Raw genomic sequence first — 22,327 nt, 5'->3', positions numbered from 1 at the left:
ATATATTTATACAATGGTATATGGACACACTGATCTGTTCTGTATTTATGCCTTCTATATTCTGTTGTGCTGAAGCAAAGCAAGAATTTCATTGTCCTATCTGGGACACATGACAATAAACTCTCTTGAATCTTGAATCTTGAATCTTGCTTTGGGAATATGACCATTAATAGATATGATTGAAATATTATTCAAGTTCACATCAAAAGCAGTCAAGAGCTTGAGCAGGAGCCATATATCATTATAATAGGGAAAACCTGAAACAATTACATCATTATAATTTTTTGGTTTATTTCCATTAATCTAATCACAACAAAATAGAGTGTTTTGTATTCTGAAATCTCTTTTACCTGCCAATGTTCAGTACAAATGGTTTGTTTTCAAGGCTTTTCTTTAGTACAAATTGCATGGCTATGCCACAAATCCCAAACCATGGTTTGTTTTTTTGAAGATCAATAAAGGAAAGCTTGGATTGTTTTATCTGGATCACTGGAGGTTGAGGGGAGACCCTGCTAGAAGAGGCCAAGCGGTAGAGTTGTTGCCTTACAGCGCTTGCAGCGCCAGAAACCCGGGTTCAATCCCGACTACAGGTGCTGTCTGCACAGAGTTTGTACGTTCTGCCCGTGACCGCGTAGGTTTGTTCCCGAGATCTTCGGTTTCCTCCCAAACTCCAAAGACGTACAGGCTGGTAGGTAGATTGGCTTGGCATAAGTGTAAATTGTCCCTATTGTATGCAAGATAGTGTTAATGTGCGGGAATCGCTGGTCGCTGCTGACTCGGTGGGCTGAAGGGCCCGTTCCCACGTTGTGTCTCCAAACTGAACTAAACTAAAGTGTATACAATGATGAGAGGCTTAGATAGGATAGATGGTCAGAACCTATTTCACAGGGTGGAAGTATCAAACACTAGAGGTTTGGGCATTGAGTATGAGTCAAGTGGTCATGGTGTGGCTTTATAGGACGTTGGTTAGGCCGCATTTGACGTATTGTGTGCAGTTCTGGTCGATCCATTATAGGACAGATTGTGGCGGCTTTGGAAGGAGTGCAGAGGAGGTTTACTAGAATGATGCCTGAATTAGACAGACTGGAAGGTACACAAAATTGCTGGGGAAACTCAGCGGGTGCAGCAGCATCTATGGAGCGAAGGAAATAGGCGACGTTTCGGGCCGAAACCCTTCTTCAGACCTCTGGAACTCAAGGGGTACCGTGGAGACCTAGTAGCAGTATATAAAATTATGAGGGGCATTTATCGGGGAAACAATCAGAACCTTTTTTCCCCAGGGTCGAAATATCAAATACTAGAGGACACAGCTTTAAGGTGAGAGGGGAAAAGTTGCACAGGCAAGTTTTTTAACACAGAGGGTGGTGGGTGCCTAGAATGCGCTGCCGAGACTGGTGGTGGAGGCAGATACAATAATACGTGGCATTTAAGAGGCTTTTAGATAGGCACATGTAAATGTGGGAAATGGGAGGAACTTGGATCACATTGGTCAGTCTGGGCAAGTTGGGCCAAAGGGCCTGTTTCCACACTGTACGACTCTGACTCTATGTGCAGGCAAATAAGAGTGGGCATCATGTTCGTCACAGACATTGTGGGCCGAAGGGCCTGGTCTTGTGCTGTACTGTTCTGTGTTCCCTGTTCTATACATATAATGAGTTCGAACTTGCGAGGTGCCATAACTGTGAACGGCTTGCCCCAGAACTCCATTGAAAGGATGATGGCACAAAATTACCGTCTTTCCGTTGTCCAACAGTAACCCAATGATAACTGAATTTAAATAAAGCATTTTAATATAGACATTTTTTTACAGCCACAGTCGAGTTCGAGTGTCACTGGGCTACATTGTGTTTTTCCTGATACCTGAAAAGAATATATGTGATAGTTGTGTTTTTTTGAAAACCTCTAACCAATTCCACTGCAATGTCCGTGACACAAAGTGATCAAATAAGCTGTGCATTGTTGATCAAACACCCATCACAAGAACCCGGGTTCGATCCAGACCTCGGGTGCTCTCTGTGTGGAGTTCGCACGTCCTCTAAGAGACCAAATGGGTTTCCTCCGGGTGCTCTGGTTTCCACCCACATATCAAAGAAGTGCAGGTTTGTTGGTTAATTGGCCTCTGTAAAATGTTCCCTAGTGTGAACGGCATAGATGAAGAAATAGGATAACACAAAACTAGAGTGGATGGGGATTGACGGACTCGGTGTTCCTATGGTGTGTCTCCAACCTAAACTTACTATATATAAAAAGACACGTTAGTAGATATTTTTAAGGCAGAGATAAATATATTCTTGATTAGAACGTGAGTCAAGGGCTATGGGGAGAAGGCAGGAAAATGTGAGCAGGAGGGAGTGATCAGCCATGATTGAATGGCAGAGTGGACTCGATGGGCCGAATGGCCTAATTCTACTCCTAAAACTTGTGAACTTGTGAACAAAGTGCTGGAGTAAGTTAGGAAATGTTTCCGGTCAGGACCCTTCCTCAGACTGATTGTGGTAGAGGGGAGAGAGGTCGGTCCGGGACAAAGTCTGGCGTGTGATAAGTGGATACAGATGAGCAGGGTTACATGATGTTCCAATCAACGGAACAATTAGTCACAGAACACAATTCTTAAAGGGGCTTGACAGTCTTAAAGTAACAATTATTGTTTGCAATCAATGTTACACATATTACAATGAAGAAAGCTTTAATATAATATAAAATACATTATTTACAAATAAGTATATCTAAAGTTTAGTTTGGCGGCAGTCCGTTCAGCCATAACTGTGTACTAGGAGGTTGTTACTGAGCCTTGTGTGAATCTTCTACTGTATGATGCATTCATAGTGGGATATAATGATGATATTGAAGGTCTTGATCGTAGACTTGGGTTGAACTTCCTCAGAACTGATCTTCTAAACAATATGTAAACCCAGGGATCTAGGATCTGGTTCCACGTGGCGATTCGAATGCAGATAATTAGATTTTTACCCTGCCTTGCATTGTTGGGCAAACCCATCAAGGTCTTGTTGAAGGTAAATACCTGTGGGAATCAACAAACAACTGGTGTTACTTCAATGATCCACAGAATCAGGGAAAAATAATTATGCAGAAGGAGACACGTAAACTGGTTATCAAAAAATAAACGCTCAAAGTGCCGGAGTAACTCAGCAAGTCAAACAGCATCCCTGGAGGACTTGGATACTGTAGGTGACATATGAAGGAAGACCTTCCAGCCCATCACGCCAGGGCTAATGGAAACCTAACCTTGTGTTCCTCTTTACGATCTGTGGTCCTGCAAACCACTGTTGTTTAGTTTAGTTTAGTTTAGTTTAGAGATACATTCCCTTCGGCCCACTGAGTCCACGCCGACCAGCAATCCCCGCACATTAACACTACCCTACACACACTAGGGACAATTTACATGTACACCAAGCCAATTAACCTACATACCTGTACATCTTTGGTGTGGGGGAGGAAACCGAACATCTCGGAGAAAACCCACGTGGTCACAGGAAGAACGTACATCCTCCGTACTGACCGCACCCGTAGTCGGGTTCGAACCCGGGTCTCCGGCGCTGCAAGCGCTGTAAGGCAGCAACTCTACCGCTGCGCCACCATGACCGCCCTTCTTCAAGCATGTATCCAAGTACTGTTTGAGTGCAGCAATGAAGTGAGTGAGTGAGTGAGTGAGTGAGTGAGTGAGTGAGTGAGTGAGTGAGTGAGTGAGTGAGTGAGTGAGTGAGTGAGTGAATGAGCGAGTGAGTGAGTGAGTGAGCGAGCGAGCGAGTGAGTGAGTGAGTGAGTGAGTGAGTGAGTGAGTGAGTGAGTGAGTGAGTGAGTGAGTGAGTGAGTGAGTGAGTGAAAGATACAGCATGGAAACGGGTCTTTCGGCCCACCGTGTCTACGCTAACCATCAATCTCCCGTTAACACTAGTTAACACTGTTTTATCCCACTTTCCAATCCACTCCCTACACAATCAAAGCAATTTACAGAGGCCAAGGAACCTTGAAACCTGCTCATCTTTGGGATGTGGGAGGAAACCGGAGCAAAAATACTCATGCCTTTTTTTGGATCCTATCTCGTGTAATTGCACCTTCCCTTCAAGCTGATTACCAGAACTGTATGTAGCACACAAACTGTGCCCAAATTAAGATTGTGTACAAATTAAATAATTAAATATAAGCTCCCTACTCTTATGTCTAAATGGTGGCCGACTAGGAAAAGGGGCGATGCAGCGAGACCTGGGTGTCATGGTACACCAGTCATTGAAAGTGGGTATGCAGGTGCAGCAGGCAGTGAAGAAAGCGAATGGTATGTTAGCTTTCATAGCAAAAGGATTTGAGTATAGGAGCAGGGAGGTTCTACTGCAGCTGTACAGGGTCTTGGTGAGACCACACCTGGAGTATTGCATACAGTTTTGGTCTCCAAATCTGAGGAAGGACATTATTGCCATAGAGGGAGTGCAGAGAAGGTTCACCAGACTGATTCCTGGGATGTCAGGACTGTCTTATGAAGAAAGACTGGATAGACTTGGTTTATACTCTCTAGAATTTAGGAGATTGAGAGGGGATCTTATAGAAACTTACAAAATTCTTAAGGGGTTGGACAGGCTAGATGCAGGAAGATTGCTCCCGATGTTGGGGAAGTCCAGGACAAGGGGTCACAGCTTAAGGATAAGGGGGAAATCCTTTAAAACCGAGATGAGAAGAACTTTTTTCACACAGAGAGTGGTGAATCTCTGGAACTCCCTGCCACAGAGGGTAGTCGAGGCCAGTTCATTGGCTATATTTAAGAGGGAGTTAGATGTGGCCCTTGTGGCTAAGGGGATCAGAGGGTATGGAGAGAAGGCAGGTACGGGATACTGAGTTGGATGATCAGCCATGATCATATTGAATGGCGGTGCAGGCTCGAAGGGCCGAATGGCCTACTCCTGCACCTAATTTCTATGTTTCTATGTTTCTATGTCCTCTGCTTTGGCAAAGTAAAGAACGTATAATTGTGCGCTTTTTAAACACAGTACTAACCTATCTTTAAGGAACTGTCGACATACACTCCAAGGTCCCTCTATGCATCTACCGTAAGAACATAAGACTATAAAACATATTGGGTCGGGTCCCTTCTGCAGACCGATTGTAGTAGGAGGGAGAAAGCTGGAAAATGCTGGGGATGGGACAATGCCTGGCAGGTGATACAAAAAAAAACACAAAGTGCTGGAATAACTCAGTGGATCAGGCAGCATCCCTGGAGGTGACACAGTGGCACAATGGTAGAGTTGCTGCCTTACAGTGGCAAAGACCCTAGTTCGATCCTGACTACGGTGCTGTCTGTATGAAGTTTGTAAATTGTCTCTGTGACCGCGTGGGTTTTCTCCGGGTGCTCTGGTTTCATCCCATACTCCAAAGACGTACAGGTTTAAGGCTTCGGTAAGTGGTAGAATTGTCCCTAGTATGTGTAGGTTAGTGTACGGGGTGATCACTGGTCGGCACGGACTCCGTGGGCTGAAGGGCCTATTTCCACATTGTATCTCTAAAACCTAACCCTGTCCACTAGCACTATCCTACACACTAGGGACAATTTACAGATGACTGAAGCCAGTTAACCTACAAACCTGTACGTCTTTGGAGTGTGGGAGGAAATTGGGGCATCCAGAGAAAACCCACACGTTCACGGGGACAACGTCCAAACAGCACCCATAGTCAGGATCGAACCCTTGGCGCTGTAAGGCAGCAACTCTACCGCTGCACCACTATGTACAACATATGGTATCATGGCACCACATATCGCAGGAACACATGGCACCATAATATAACACATTAACATTGGAGAATGAGTTTCATGGCATTTGTCCTTCATCTCGATATGTCGGCTTCTACCATTACTACTCTGTTTTGGAAAGGTCAATTAGTAACCAATTAATATGGTCTCCAAATCTGAGGAAAGACATTCTTGCCATAGAGGGAGTACAGAGAAGGTTCACCAGACTGATTCCTGGGATGTCAGGACTTTCATATGAAGAAAGACTGGATAGACTCGGCTTGTACTCGCTAGAATTTAGAAGTTTGAGGGGGGATCTTATAGAAAGTTACAAAATTCTTAAGGGGTTGGACAGGCTAGATGCAGGAAGATTGTTCCCGATGTTCGGGAAGTCCAGGACAAGGGGTCACAGCTTAAGGATAAAGGGGAAATCCTTTTGGACCGAGATGAGAAAAACATTTTTCACACAGAGAGTGGTGAATCTCTGGAACTCTCTGCCACAGAAGGTAGTTGTGGCCAGTTCATTGGCTATATTTAAGAGGGAGTTAGATGTGGCCCTTGTGGCTAAAGAGAAGGCAGGTACAGGGTACTGAGTTGGATGATCAGCCATGATCATATTGAATGGCGGTGCAGGCTCGAAGGGCCGAATGGCCTACTCCTGCACCTATTTTCTATGTTTCTATGTTTCTAAGTTATCCAGTAATTAGTGGTATTACAACCTGATGAATTGATACATACAAACAGTGGAGCCCAGCAGAATGTGGCGATGACCATTATACCCAGGAGTTGGACCATCATCTCAACTTCGTGATCTCTCCTCCTTTCAACACCGAGTTTCCTGAAGCATACTTTGAACAGTGTTACCACGCTGATTGTATTCAGGATAACAGACAGTGCCAGAGATAACACACCAACGCTAGAAAACAGTATTGAAAATGCAACATCATTTGAGCTGCTTGTCATGTTGAAGAAACACCAGGAATTGGGCCACTGGTGCACGTAATGCCCCAGGCCGCAGATGGGCAGGATGGCGATGCAGAAGGCAAAGAGCCAGACGAAGAAGACCGTGCACCAAGCCCGTCGTTTCGAGGCGTTGGTGGAACGCAGGAAGGGCTTGTTTATGCCCAGAAACCTCTCCACTGCCATGGTGGCTCCCAGCAGCAGCGGGGAGAGCCCGAAAAAGACCATGGAAAATCCCAGGAACCTGCAGAGGTGCAGCTGAGGGTCCACTTCCTCCCAGCGGAATTTGATGTGGTGGTAGGTCAGGACGATGGACGAGGTGGTGGCGAGGCCGAGGAAATCCGTCAACACCAGGCCGCAAAGGAAGATCAAGAAGGAAGACCTCGAGCGGCTCCGTGCTTTTCTGTAAGCGCTGATGAGGACCATCAGCGCGATGAGGTTGGAGAGGAGTCCGACAGCTGAGAACACGGTTGAAAACCAAGGGGAGGCGTGCATGCTGCTGTTGGTGGTGTTGTTTTGGGTCGGCATGGTCGCGTTGCAGGCGTATGCTTTCCCCTTGAGGCCGAAGACCAGCGGTTTCTTTACCAGAGCCGTCCCCAGTTCCAATAATTTCCGCCCGGGACCCCTGCAAGAAAGGTAAAAGTTAATTTTACGTGCTTCAGCAAAGCTGTACTAATTGCAATGCGAAAAACAACAGTGCAGGAGGATCGCAATGCTGTCAGGCAGCATCTGTGGAGGAAATGTAAAAATTAAACACAAAGATTTACCTGGAAAAATGTGCCCTTTTTTTTTAGAGTTTCAGACTTTAGAGATACAGTGTAGAAACAGGTCCTTTGGCCCAGCGATCACCCCGTACATTAGCATTATCTTGCTCGCTAGGAACAGTTTACAATTTTACGAAGCTAATTTACCTATAAACCTGCACGTCTTTGGAGTGTGGGAGGAAACCGGAGCACCCGGAGAAAACCCACGTGGTCATAGGGAGAACGTACAAACTCCGGACCGAGTCAGGATTGAACCCGGGTCTCTGGCATTGTAAAGCGGCCTTTTCACGGGGCGACTTGACGCAAGAGTTAACCGGAGTTTAACATCGTGGGAACCTCGTGCGATAACAGTACGGCATTTGTGGACCACCGTGGACCACCGTAGCGCTAACGGCAGGTAGTCGTGTAACTTGGTCACTCGGGAGAAAATTCAAGAAAGTTTAAATTTCTCCAAGAGTGACTTGTACACTTGTGGTAGAGTATTGCAACATTATATGAACGTAGTGGCCAGTGCGATATCCGTAATAACTCTTGCGGGTACCGTGGGAACTCCTGCGAACGGTGAACCCGGAAGCTGGACAGAGGGGACAGAAGGTGAGTAAAAATTATCTTCTGTGGGATTGAATTTAAAAAATAAATAAAAATAAAGATTTGCATCCGCATATGGACATCAACTTATTCATGAATTATGTTAATGAGATTCAAGAAAATAACTATAATCTTTAAAAGGGACTTTAAAAGGGACTTTACTGAAAGGTTACGCATTTTTATGGTCCGTGAGAAATTTTTCACATGTACTTCTTTGAGAGATACAGGTCGGAGTCCTCGGGTCCAGGGGTCCGGAACGCTACCAATCAATGTTGTACAGAGACCCGTGTAAGGAATGAACTGCACATGCTGGTTTAAACCGAAGACAGACACAAAAAGCTGGAGTAACTCAGCGAGTCAAGCAGCATCTCTGGAGAAAAATAGCTGATGTTTCGGGACGAGACACATCTTCAGACTCAATTCCGATTAGGCTGTCTGAAGAAGGGTTCCGATTCGAATCGCCAACTATTCTTTTTCTCCAGAGATGCTGCCTGACCCGCTGACTTACTCCAGCTTTTTATGTTTTTCTTCCCAGATCTGACTTACCTGCTGAGTTACACCAACATTTTGTGTCCTTCTGTGCGTATTAACCAGCATTAACCAGCGTCTGCAGTTCCTTTAGACATTACCTAACTTCAGATTTTAGAGATATAGCGCGTGGGAACTCCTGCGAACGGTAAACCCGGAAGCTGGACAGAGGGGACAGAAGGTGAGTAAAAATATCGACAAGGGAACATGTGTCCTTCGAGGACGTCCCACCTAATTGTCATTGTTGGATAATCTTTTTAACAGGAACACTTGCAGAGATGGCTCCCAGAAAATCTCAAAGAAAGGGGGTAAAGCGTGTCAGAGATGTTTTTGCCATGTTGCGCTATTCAGTTTCTATATTGTTTCAGTTTCTATATCTATATTGTTGCTCTATTCAGTTTCCCAGGGGGTCGGGACGGGACTGGAGTTGGGAGGGAAAGGTGGGGGAGTCGAGGGAGAGGAGGGGGAGACAGATGGGGGTGTCTTCATTTACTGGCGGCGGGTGTCTGTCACTGAAACAGGCAGGTGAGATTTCACATCCACCTTGTGTGTGCCTCTCTCTCTCTCTCCCTCCCTCTTACACAGGCTGAGAGACTCTGCCTCTGTGAGTGTACGTCTCTTTCTCCCCCTCTCCCACACACAGTAAGACCGAGGTACTGTGCTCAGTCCATCTGTGTCTCCCACATACACAGTAAAATATGTCTCCAAATGAGCCAATTCAACCAAGGGAGGATATATATAGTGTGTGAAAAAAAAAGTTACATCATTTGTGTCACGTGTAGTTCACGATGTTCATTCAAGATTTAACGCGAAAGCTCGGGAAACGGACAAGTCACTCGCACAAATAACAGAAATGCCGAGTACCGTGGGAACTCTTTATCTACCCCCGTTATATCGTGCGAGACTCGTGCTGGACCACGACCTCTTCACTCTGGTGACATCTTGCGTCAACTCGCCCCGTGAAAAGGCCCCATTAGGCAGCAACTCAACTGCTGCACCACTGTGCTGCCTTTACATTTTATTTTGCTAGGAAAACTCAATGCCAACAAATGATGCTAACAATTTCTAATTTAACATAGAACACAGAACAGGAGAGCACAGGTTCAGTCCACAATGCCCATGTTGAACATGATGCCAGGTTAAACAAATCCCCTCAGCCTGCATGCGATCCATGTCCCTCCATTCCCTGCATATCCATGTGCCTGTTAAACTCCACAATCAGTTCAGTTCAGGTCTATTTGCCATATGTAGGTTAACACAGGGTCAACGGTACAATGAAATGTGTTTGACAAGACAACGGGTCACCTCAGCAATGATATTACAAGAATAAAAATAAGATAAAATAAGATAAGATAAAAGTAACATTAGGAGCAGACGAGGGCATTCGATCCAATTTGTGATTCCAGCTACAAAGACAGATGTATACAGCAATTCGTTCTTCCCCCGCACAATTAAAGCATGGAATAATCTCCACCCTACTATTGTTACCCAACCAGATGCAACTAAATTTAAGGTAGCTCTTTCTTCCCAATAACCCTTTCTGGCTTGAGTTGGATGATCAGCCATGATCATATTGAATGGCGGTGCAGGCTCGAAGGGCCGAATGGCCTACTCCTGCACCTAATTTCTATGTTTCTATGTTTCTAAGTCCTCCCTCCACCACCTCCAGTTTAAATTCCATTTGGAATATTTTGGAGGACCAAGAAACCAAGAACATTGGTAGGTAAAAGACAATAATAAATAAAATAATCAACATATATGATGTGTTTATGAGTTCAGGAGCCTGATGGCCTGATGATAAATACTGTTCTTAAGTCTGGTGGTACGTGCAGCCATGCTCCTGTATCGTCTGCCTGACGGTAACAAGGAGAACAGTCTCCGTGCTGGGTGGCTGTGGTCCTTGATGATGCTGTGTGCCTTCCGCAGGCACCGCCTGTGAAAAATGTCCTGAATGGCCGGGAGACAGTTGCCAGTGATGTGCTGTGCTGCCTTCACCAGTCTCTGTAGTGATTTGTGGCTGTGGGCAGAACAGTTCCCGTACCAGACTGTGATGCAGCCCGTCAGCAGACTCTCGATGGTGCAACTGTAGAAGTTTGTGAGGATGCTGGCGTTCATGCCAAACTTCCTCAGTCTTCTCAGGAAAAAGAGCCGCTGGTGGGCTTTCTTTGTTATTGTGTCCGTGTGCAGTGTCCAAGAGAGGTCCTCAGTGATGTGCACACCGAGGAACTTGCAGCTGCTGACCCTTTCAACCTCAGCATCACCGATGTGGATGGGGAGGTGTCCACACCCCTGCTGTCTCCTGTAGTCCACGATCATCTCTTTAGTGTCTGCCTCCACCACCTCCAACCACCTCTGGCAGATATTGTCCCCAACCATATTCCTCCGAGTTTGAGGACTAGTCTTTATATGAATGGAAACCCCCTGATCACACAAGGGTTCTGAGAACTATCTGTAAACCTAAGTAGGAAACATTGTCAGCTGAGATCACAGAGGTTGCACTAGTTGGTTAATTAGTTGCAGATTAGATTAGATTAAACTTTATTAATCCCCTTATTCAGAGGAAATTCTGATGTCCTTGCAGCACACTAATAAAAATACAACATAGATTCAAAAAGAAGTTCAACACAAAAACATCCCCCCACAGTGATTCCCACTGTGGGGGAAGGCACAGAGAGATAAGCTCTATGACATTTCCACCATGGGAAAAATACTTTGACTGTCTACCCTATCTATGCCTCTCATAATTCTATGTACCTATGTCAGGTATTCTTTCCTCGTGCAACCTGAACTCCAAAAATGCAACACCTTACACTTAAGAGTCAGAGAGTCTTGGAGATGGAAACGGGCCCTTTGGCCCAACTTATCCAAGCCAGATAAATTGTCATACTGGGCTAGTCTCATTTGTCCGCATTTGGCCCATCGCCCTCTAAACCCTTCCCACCCACATATCTGTCCGAATGTATTTTAAAGTTGTAATTGTATCTTCTTCTACAGCTTCCTCTGGCATATCGTTCCAGATATGGACTAACTTCTGGGTGAAAAGTTTGCTTTCCCCCGAGGTCCCCCAGAGGAGGTAGATAAGGCAGGTACTGTAACAATGCTTACAAGTACATGGATAGGAAAGATTAGGAGAAGATGGAGCAAATGCAGGCATACGGCACTAGCTTGAATGGGACATCCGGTTTGGCATGGATGAGTTGGGCTGAAGGGCCTCTTTCCATGCTGTATCATGTTGTGACTCTATGACAAGTGGAATATATTCAAAGTGGGATACCCAATTCGACGAGCTTGAATCAATGCTTGTTTTTTTACTGCATAACTCTTTGAGGGATACTCCGTTTCTGTGCATGTGCTTCTCCTCACAATTAAGCGGCCTTTTCACGGGGCGACTTGACGCAGGAGTTAACCGGAGTTTAACATCGTGGGAACCTCGTGCGATAACAGTACGGCATTCGTGGACCACCGTGGACCACCGTAGCGCTAACGGCAGGTCATCGTGTAACTTGGTCACTCGGGAGAAAATTCAAGAAAGTTTGAATTTCTCCAAGATTGACTTGTACACTTGTGGTTGAGCATTGCAACATTATATGGACGTAGTGGCCAGTGCGATATCCGTAATAACTCTTGCGGGTACCGTGGGAACTCCTGCGAACGGTGAACCCGGAAGCTGGACAGAGGGGACAGAAGGTGAGTAAAAATTATCTTCTGTGGGATTGAATTTAAAAAATAAATAAAAATAAAGATTTGCATCCGCATATGGACATCAACTTATTCATGAGTTATGTTAATGAGATTCAAGAAAATAACTATAATCTTTAAAAGGGACTTTAAAAGGGACTTTACTGAAAGGTTACGCATTTTTATGGTCCGTGAGAAATTTTTCACATGTACTTCTTTGAGAGATACAGGTCGGAGTCCTCGGGTCCAGGGGTCTGGAACGCTACCAATCAATGTTGTACAGAGACCCGTGTAATGAGTGAACTGCACATGCTGGTTTAAACCGAAGACAGACACAAAAAGCTGGAGTAACTCAGCGAGTCAAGCAGCATCTCTGGAGAAAAAAAGCTGATGTTTCGGGACGAGACACATCTTCAGACTCAATTCCGATTAGGCTGTCTGAAGAAGGGCTCCGATTCGAATCGTCACCTATTCTTTTTCTCCAGAGATGCTGCCTGACCCGCTGACTTACTCCAGCTTTTTATGTTTTTCTTCCCAGATCTGACTTACCTGCTGAGTTACACCAACATTTTGTGTCCTTCTGTGCGTATTAACCAGCATTAACCAGCGTCTGCAGTTCCTTTAGACATTACCTAACTTTAGATTTTAGAGATATAGCGCGTGGGAACTCCTGCGAACGGTAAACCCGGAAGCTGGACAGAGGGGACAGAAGGTGAGTAAAAACGTGGTCTCAATATCGACAAGGGAACATGTGTCCTTCGAGGACGTCCCACCTAATTGTCATTGTTGGATAATCTTTTTAACAGGAACACTTGCAGAGATGGCTCCCAGAAAATCTCAAAGAAAGGGGGTAAAGCGTGTCAGAGATGTTTTTGCCATGTTGCGCTATTCAGTTTCTATATTGTTTCAGTTTCTATATCTATATTGTTGCTCTATTCAGTTTCCCAGGGGGTCGGGACGGGACTGGAGTTGGGAGGGAAAGGTGGGGGAGTCGAGGGAGAGGAGGGGGAGACAGATGGGGGTGTCTTCATTTACTGGCGGCGGGTGTCTGTCACTGAAACAGGCAGGTGAGATTTCACATCCACCTTGTGTGTGCCTCTCTCTCTCTCTCCCTCCCTCTTACACAGGCTGAGAGACTGCCTCTGTGAGTGTACGTCTCTTTCTCCCCCTCTCCCACACACAGTAAGACCGAGGTACTGTGCTCAGTCCATCTGTGTCTCCCACATACACAGTAAAACATGTCTCCAAATGAGCCAATTCAACCAAGGGAGGATATATATAGTGTGTGAAAAAAAAAGTCACATCATTTGTGTCACGTGTAGTTCACGATGTTCATTCAAGATTTAACGCGAAAGCTCGGGAAACGGACAAGCCACTCGCACAAATAACAGAAATGCCGAGTACCGTGGGAACTCTTTATCTACCCCCGTTATATCGTGCGAGACTCGTGCTGGACCACGACCTCTTCACTCTGGTGACATCTTGCGTCAACTCGCCCCGTGAAAAAGCCCCATTACTGCCACAAGATTCCCTCAAATGTACACATTGCAATCTTTAGTGAAAGTGTCGCAACAGTAGTGTGTTCGGTGGAAAAGATTGCCGACCACCTGTTCCCCCAGCATGGGCTGTGTGGTCAGTGCCACTGGTGATATGACCCCTGGATGAGAACAGCAGTCCAACAGTGAGAAGACTTGTGCAGAATGATCAACGAGCAGTGAAATCGAACTTAATGGCAAACCGCCAACCCTGTTCCCCCAGGCTGTAGATTTACAACATGATTAGATTCCCTGCCCTCTTTCACTTCCTCTGCTCAACGGACCATTGTGGTTCCATTTAAACAGTCCCTTGCAACACCCTGGTTTACCAATGACCTCTATCTTTGACCCACGATCATCCCTGCTGTGCTCCGCCATCTGTCCTTCATTCCCCTTTCCTCTTTTACAAACCGTCTCTCAGTTACGATATCTGGAGACCTGCCATGAGCGTACACCACTATTGAGGGAACAGCTCGTAGAGTTGCTGCCTCACAGCACCAAAGACTCAGGTTCGAACCTGACCTCGGATGCTGTCTGTGTGGAGTTTGCACGTTCTCCATGTGGCAGCATGGGTCTCCTCCTAATGACATGCAGGCTTGTAGGTTAAATGGCCCCTCTGTCAATTGCCCCTGTAGGGTGTGGGTGAGAAAGTGGGATAACGTAGAATTAGTGTGAATGGGTGGTCGATGGACACGGTGGGACAAAGGGCCTGTTTCCGTGCTGTATCTTTCTATCTAATAAAGATTTCTCTCCACAGATGCTACCTGACCTGCTGAGTTCCTCCAGCACTTTGTGTTTTGCTCAAGATTCCAGCATCTGCAGTTTTTGCCTTTTTGTCTTTTTTGATCCCTCCAACTCCTTTGGTTACAAGAGCATCTCCTTGCCTTTGCCCCACCATTCCCCTCCCTCTCTGCATTGCATAGATGAACTCAATAAAGCACGATCTCTACATCCCTGTTGAGCTCCGATCACCCGTCCAGTTTACTACCGTCTTCCTTCTTCTGCCAGTGCAAAGGGGACTAAATTGGTCATTTGTGCCACTGTTAGCCACTGACCTATTTACTACCCCCATCTTTGGAAGAGTTTGCAGTTCCAACATCAACCCATGGACCACCTCAGAACCCAGCAAACCGAAGTGGAAGCAGGTTGTCCTCAGTCACGAGCGACTCCCCAAGAACTCCCCAAGAAGCAGAAGAAGTTCATTTAGAAGCAAAGAATTGAATATATCGGTTTATACCAAAGATAGACGCAAAGTGCTGGCGTAACTCAGCAGGTCAGGCAGCATCCCTGGTGAGAAAGGATCGGTGCGGTTTGGGTTGGGACCTTTATTCGGACTGAAAGTGGGGTGGGGAGGGGGAGGGGGAAGAGTTAAAGACCAGGACAAATCAGGGCCAGCCACAGGCAGGATGGTGCCCTGGTAGATCCATTGTTGGCTAGGGATGGTGTGATCTCAGGACAGCAGTCAGAACCTTTTTTCCCCAGGGTGGAAGATGAGATTAGTTTAACTTGGCATCACTTTCGGCACAGACATTGTGGGTCGAAGGGCCTGTTCCCGTCCTGTACTCTTCTATGTTCACAAGTTATAGGAGTAGAATTAAGCCACTCAGCCCATCGAGTCCACTCCGCCATTCAATCATGGCTGTTTGCTAATCCCATTCTCCTCCCTTCTCCCCAAAACCCTTGACACCCCTCTAATCAAGAATTTGTCCATGTCTGCCTCTGTCTCTGCCTGTGTTCTGCTTACACAGCTGCGTACGCAGAGGCAGTTCCTCATTTTGAAGCTACCATGCAAACTCTCTACTAACTCGTTCCATGAAAACAAACAAGGCTGCATGAAGCTGATGCCCCAGATAGTGAATGTGTGAAGCTGCACCCACTGATTTCCTGCATGTGGTTTAGATTGCATTAGGTGTGTGGGCAAGGCCCTGATAAAAGCCACATTACACCATAGTTACACTTTACTGTCGGTTCTGTGTGTTTTGGGTTAGTGAATCAAGCCGCTTCATTTAACCTTTCGATACCCTGGGTTCGCACCCCGGCCACTCCCTCTTCGACCCTCTCCCATAAGGCAAAAGATATAGAATTGTGAAAACGCACACCTCCAGTTCCCTTCGCTCCATAGATGCTGCCTCACCCGCTGAGCTTCTCCAGCATTTTTGTCTACCTTCGATACCAAGTGTGTATAGGATAGTGTTCAAGTGCGGGGATCGCTGGTTGGTGCGGACTCGATGGGCCGAAGGACCTGTTTCCGCACTGTATGCCTAATCAAAAAAAAATAGTCTAATCCATGTAAAGATATGAGTGGCATCTGCAGTTCTTTCTTAAACAAAACTTAAAATGGATTGTTTAAGAAGGAACTGCAGATGCTGGAAAATCGAAGGTACACAAAAACGCTGGAGAAACTCAGCGGGTGCAGCAGCATCTATGGAGCGAAGGAAATAGGCAATGTTTCGGGCCGAAACGTTGCCTATTTCCTTCGCTCCATAGATGCTGCTGCACCCGCTGAGTTTCTCCAGCATTTTTGTGTATCTTAAAATTGATTGATTGGTTGATTGCAAGATACAGCATGCAAACAGGTCCTCAGCCCACTTTCACATCTACTGTATATGGTCCCTACACACTAGGGGCGATGTACAGAGGTCAGTTAACCTTCAAACCCATGCATCTTTGCGACATGGGAGGAAACTGGAGCACCCGTAGGAAACCCACCCAGCCACAGGGAGAATGTACAAACTCCACACAAGGTCAGCAACGAACCCGGGTCTCTGGCGCTAAGAGGCAGCGGCTCCACCAACTCCGCCTCTGTGCCGCCCTTAACGCATTTTACATTTTCCTTCAGTGCCACATCTTTTTGACCTCACTACCTGGAACCTCTGCCCTCTCAACATTGTAGGCACATCCGCACACCAGAAGGACTGCCACAATTCAAGATAGCAGCTCACCTCCACATTTGTGAGTAGAATGAGGGATGGGCAATGAAATGCTCTCTGAGCCTGCAAAGCTCCCCATCACTTGATTGAATGAAAAGAAAGAGTATTGGATGAAGGCAACATCGACGATGCCCATTACAATGGATAAAGTGCCATGTTGGAATACACCCATTTTTTCCAAATGACCATATAAAGCTTCATCATAAAGCTAAGGTCAGATGGACGGCAAGAGTATGATGTCATTGGAGACCAGCAGTTTATACTTGTAACAGCAGAGGATAAGCTGAATGTAAGCACATGAATCTATTCCAGTTTTCCAAACATTGGATAACAATTTGTTTACTCGAAACATACTTCGATCCAACATTTTAGATTTTCTTTTCGTAGCAGCTTTGAACAGGAGCAAAGTAAATGGCAACGCATCAACTTAAAAAAAAAAATTCATACAAGAGCTATCAAGTAATAATTAAGATAAATCATGGATAATTATCATTTAGTTGTAAACAAGAAAGCTACACTTGATTCTAATTTTTGGCAGGAAGGCAATAGGAAAAGTGGGATAAATGATCCATTAAAACCAGCTACAGACATCGATGGAATTTGTAGCTTCTACATACCACGAAACAATTCCAATGTTTGAACTGTTATGAAACACCAAATAAGGATTTATTCCTCAAGTTTTGACAGTGGCCAGTGAAATTATTAAATCATAGAACTCGGAACTTTAAAGTAACCTAATTAATTATATGAACTGGCCTCTTAGTAATGAAAACAAACGTTTTTGTGAGTTTTAATAGGTTTAGGTGAAATTTCTTTGTGGTGATATCGAAACAATTTTAGATCAGTTTTTAGTTCTAGATTTTAGTTTAGAGATGCCGCGTGGAAGCACGCCCCTCGACCCACCTAGTCCATGGCGACTTTCGATCACCCGTTCACACGCGTTCTATGTTATCCCACTTTCGCATCCACAGCCTGCACACTGGGGGGGGGGGGGGCAATTTGCAGAAGCCAAGTAACCTAAAACGGTGCACATTTTTGGGATGAGGGAGAAAACTGGAACATCCGGAAGTAACCCATGTGGTCACAGGAAGAACATGCAAACTCCACACTGACTGGATCCGAGGTCAGGATTGAACCCGTGCCTCTAGCACCATGAGGCATCAGCTCTGCCATCTGCTCCACTGTGTTGCCCTCAATTAAAACGTCACTTGAAATAGGGCAGAATAATTCCCTATGAATACATTAAATAAGCACACGTTATTAGTTTAGTGTAATTTAGTTTTGTTTATTGTCATGTGTACCGAGATACAGTGAAAATGTTTTTCTTGCATGCAATCCAGTCAATGGAAAGACGATACATGGTTACAATCGAGCCGTCCACAGTATAAACCAATGTGCGTTGAGTTGTATGCAAACCAATGAATGCCCTTTGATATAGTTTTTTCCTTCAGCAAAAAAAATAACTAAATGTTGTTAAAATATTTTTATACAAGGGAGAATCAAGGAATCTCGGTTGGGGGTCTGTCTCTGTGAAGACTGGGAATGGAATATTTGAAAGGATTAGAGCTTCCAGGAATGACTTCTGTAGTAACAGAGAAGAACTAAAAGGTGTGTTTATGTCTTATAACATAAACACTGCCATAAAAAGTTATATTAGGCAGGCTTAGGTTTGGCATTGTCACCTGTACCGAGGTACAGGGTTCACAACCTTTTATCCGAAATTCCGAAAACCGAAAATCTCCGAAAACCGATTTTTTCCCCCAGGATGTCGTCTGCCACCAAAGCTCGCGTTTGGCGCCAAACTTGACCCGAAACGACCCATGGTCAACCCAGGTCTGTACTACTGTACTACTGTAGCTACTTAAACATCTGTAAATCATTGCTTAAATTTTAGTCAGTTAGTTTGGAGGTCTTTTATGTGGTGGGTGGGGGGGGGGGAAGGGGGAAACTTTAATTCTTAGTCCCCTACCTGGTCGGAGAGGCAGTATCCCTCCAGGCTGCTTCTTCGCCCCGTCCTCGCGGCCTACCATCGAGAATGGAGCGGCGTTTCCTGTCGGAACCGGCCGGGACTACAGCTTCGGCGGCGGCGGCGGCAGCGCAGCGCTGGGATACCAGCGGGGAGCGGGCGATGCCGGTTGGAGCTCCGACCCCGGAGAACATGATCCCTGGCTCCGGAGCGCTGTGGCCGCCAACTCCCAACATCGCGCAGCTGGGGCTGCGGGCGTCCGGCCGCGGGCGGCGCTGGATTTGGAGCGCCGCGGAGCCAGGGATCGAGTTCGCCGGGGTCGGAGCTCCAACCGGTGCGGCCTGAGGGCTACGAGTGCCCCGGTCTCCGTGGAGGAGGCAGCCGCTCCAGACTTTCCAAGCCGCTGAGGAATTGTTTCACCCGACGCTGGAGTTCCATCTTTCACGGCAAGAGGGCCCTGAAAATCATCGGACTGGCTACTGCATGTAAGCATATTTTCATGTGTTTTCATAGTTTGAGCCAGTTTATGTTTAAAGTTTTACTTAATGTTTTATCTTTTTTTAAATTATTTATTCGGGGGATTCAAGAATCCCCGAGCTAGGCCACCTAAGGCCATGTAGCCCCGCTAGGGTGACAAGAGAGCGCTACCTCCCTCACCGAGTAACTGCCGGGATCGAGGTGCAAACCCGCGACCTTGCGGCCACGAGCCGAGCACTCTACCACTGAGCCACCCGGTCCCCTGTAATGTTCTATCTAAAAAACGTTAAAATCTACGCTAAAAATCTTCCATTCCGAAATCCGAAAAATTCCGAAATCCGAAAAGTGTCTGGTCCCAAGGTTTTCGGATAAAAGGTTGTGAACCTGTACAGTGAAAAGGTTTGGTTTGCGTCCTATCCAATCGTATCAGATAATAATATACAAATATAAGCGAGCCTAACTCAAGTAGAATAGGTAGAGCAAAGAGGAAGATACAGAGCGCTCTTCATGGAAGTGCACCAGTTCCTTTGACAGACTCGAATATCTGCAATGGGCTGGAAGTGAATCGGTCAGTACCCTAACTTATGGAAGGACCATTCAGAAGCCTGCTAACAGAGAGGAAGAAGCTGTTCCTGAGCTTGATGATGGATGCTTTCAAGCTTCTGTACCTTCCATCAGACAGGGGCAGAGAGAATGAGTGACTGGAGTAGGACAAGTTGTTGATTATATTGACTGCTTTATCGATGCTGTGAGAAGTAATTAAGGCCTCGGTCCAGGTCAGTTTCTGGTCAGTGGTGACCTCCAAGATGTTGCTGGTGATAGTGGCAACGGGAAGTGGTGAGACTACTTGTTGATGGAGCGGAGCATTGCAGACTCTGCTGGGCAACATTGGCAGCTTGCCACTGTCATCCCAGGTCTGCATAGGGGCACGTATTTGGCCGTAGGTGACTCTTTGTCCAATTTTTTCTTCAATGGAGCACAATCCTCATCTCAACCAAAGAAGATCAGATGAGCTCCCACACCACATCCACATAAGGGTCCACTTCATTGCCAGCTACCTACCACGTTCAACATGTTGCTCCACTTTCATCTGTGGTCCAGTGAGCAAGGGTTGTCTCCCCTTGACTAAAGGAGGCACAACAGACAATGATCACAGAAGTATATGGGCAGCCATGGTGGCACAGTGGTAGAGTTGCTGCCTTACAGTGACAGGGGTTCAATCCCTACTACGGGTGCTGTCTGTACGGAGTTTGTGCGTTTTCCCCATGACCGCGTGGGTTTTCTCCGAGATGTTCGGTTTTGCTCCCACACTCCAAGGACACACAGGTTTGTAGGTTAATTGGCTTGGTGTATATGTAAATTGTCCCAAGTGTGTATAGGATAGTGTTAAATTGTGAGGATCGCTGGTCGGTGCGGACTCGTTGGGCCGAAGGACCTGTTTCCGCACTGTACGCCTAATCAAAAAAAATAAATCGAATCTATGTAAAGATAGAGTGGACAATCACAATATACTGTATTTCAAGGACATAGCTATAGCATTGGTTTAAGGTGAGAGGGGCAGAGTTTAAATGAGATGTGCCGGGCAAGTGTTTTTACACCAATGGTGAGAGGAAAACTGAAAGATTATGAAAGGCATAGATAGGGAAGACAGTCAGAATGTAACAAACAAGGAACTATAGATGTTGGTTTACAAAATAAGGACACAAAGTGCTGGAGTAATTCAGCGGGTCAGGCAGCATCTCTGGAGAACATGGATAGTGATGTTTCGCGTCGGGCACCCTTCTTGTTGTGACTTTTTAGACAGACAGAAGCTTGTCCTCAGGGTGGAAGATGTGAAAGATGAGAGGGCACAGCATTGAGGTGAGCGGGGCGAGGTTTAAAGGAGATAAGTATAAAAAATTAGCAAAGGCATAAATAAGGTAGGCAGTCAGAACCTTTTTTCCCCAGGATGGAAGATGTCAAAGACTGGATAACATTGTTCAACATTAGAGGGGCAACGTTTAATGGTGATGTGCGGCACAATTTTCTTTACACAGAGAGTAACGAGTGCCTGGGATGTGTTGCCAGTGGTGGTGGTGGTGAAGGCAGATATGATAGTGGCATATAAGTCCTTTAGATGGTCACGTGGATATGCAGTGAATAGAGGGATATGGATCACGTGCAAGCAGATGAGATCAGTTTAACTTGGCATCACGTTCAGCACAGACTTTATGGGTCGAAGGGCCTGTTCCTGCTCTGTACTGTTCAATGTCCACAAGTTATAGGAGTAGAATTAAGCCATTCGACCCATCGAGTCCACTCCGCCATTCAATCATGGCTGATTGCTAATCCCATTTTCCTGCCTTCTCCCCATAAAGGGCCTGTCCCACTTTCACGACCTATTTCACGACCTTTTTTACTCGTGGACATTTTTCAACGGGCTAGAAAAAACGCCCCGACCTACTTGATGCCACGAGTACCTACGACTAGCATCACGGCCTGCTACGGCCTCCTACGACCTTGTGACGACCATGCTGCGAGTATGAGTCAAAGGCAAACTCGGCAGAGGTCGTGAATTAGGTCGTGAAAGTAGGACAGGCCCTTAACCCTTGACATCCGTTCAATCAAGAATTTGTCTATCTCTGCCTCTGCCTCTGCCTGTGTTGTGCTTACACAGCAGCTGCGTTCACAGCCGCAGCTCCTCATTTTGAAGCTACCAGGCAAATTCTCTACTAACTTGCTCCATGAAAACAAACAAGGCTGCATGAAGCTGATGCCCCAGATAGTGAACGTGTGAAGCTGCACCCACTGATTTCCTGCATGTGGTTTAGTTGTCCTCAGTCACGAGCGACTCCCCAAGAAGCAGAAGAAGTTCATTTAGAAGCAAAGTATTGAATATATCGGTTTATACCAAAGATAGACGCAAAGTGCTGGCGTAACTCAGCAGGTCAGGCAGCATCCCTGGTGAGAAAGGATCGGTGCGGTTTGGGTTGGGACCTTTATTCGGACTGAAAGTGGGGGGGGAGAGTTAAAGACCAGGACAAATCAGGGCCAGCCACAGGCAGGATGGTGCCCTGGTAGACCCATTGTTGGCTAGGGATGGTGTGATCTCAGGACAGCAGTCAGAACCTTTTTTCCCCAGGGTGGAAGATGAGATTAGTTTAACTTGGCATCACTTTCGGCAC

At 46.1% G+C, this 22,327-nt stretch overlaps 1 protein-coding gene across 1 annotated transcript in view; it reads right to left on the bottom strand.

Annotated features, from left to right (window-relative positions):
- Positions 1–1,772: 1,772 nt before the first annotated feature.
- The window catches only part of tbxa2r (thromboxane A2 receptor), a 41,919-nt gene continuing 21,364 nt past the window's right edge, over positions 1,773–22,327 (bottom strand). The window contains exons 2-3 of the mRNA XM_033046898.1: positions 6,476–7,322; positions 1,773–3,022 (exon numbers count right to left, since the gene is read on the bottom strand). Of these exons, the coding sequence (XP_032902789.1) occupies positions 2,771–3,022; positions 6,476–7,225 (1,002 nt within the window). The 5' untranslated portion in view covers positions 7,226–7,322 and the 3' untranslated portion in view covers positions 1,773–2,770. The remainder of the gene's footprint in view (positions 3,023–6,475; positions 7,323–22,327) is intronic.

Source organism: Amblyraja radiata, chromosome 29 (assembly GCF_010909765.2).
Source record: "Amblyraja radiata isolate CabotCenter1 chromosome 29, sAmbRad1.1.pri, whole genome shotgun sequence".
Classification (NCBI taxonomy): Eukaryota; Metazoa; Chordata; class Chondrichthyes; order Rajiformes; family Rajidae; genus Amblyraja; species Amblyraja radiata.
This window is presented reverse-complemented; position numbering and strand designations above follow the sequence as displayed.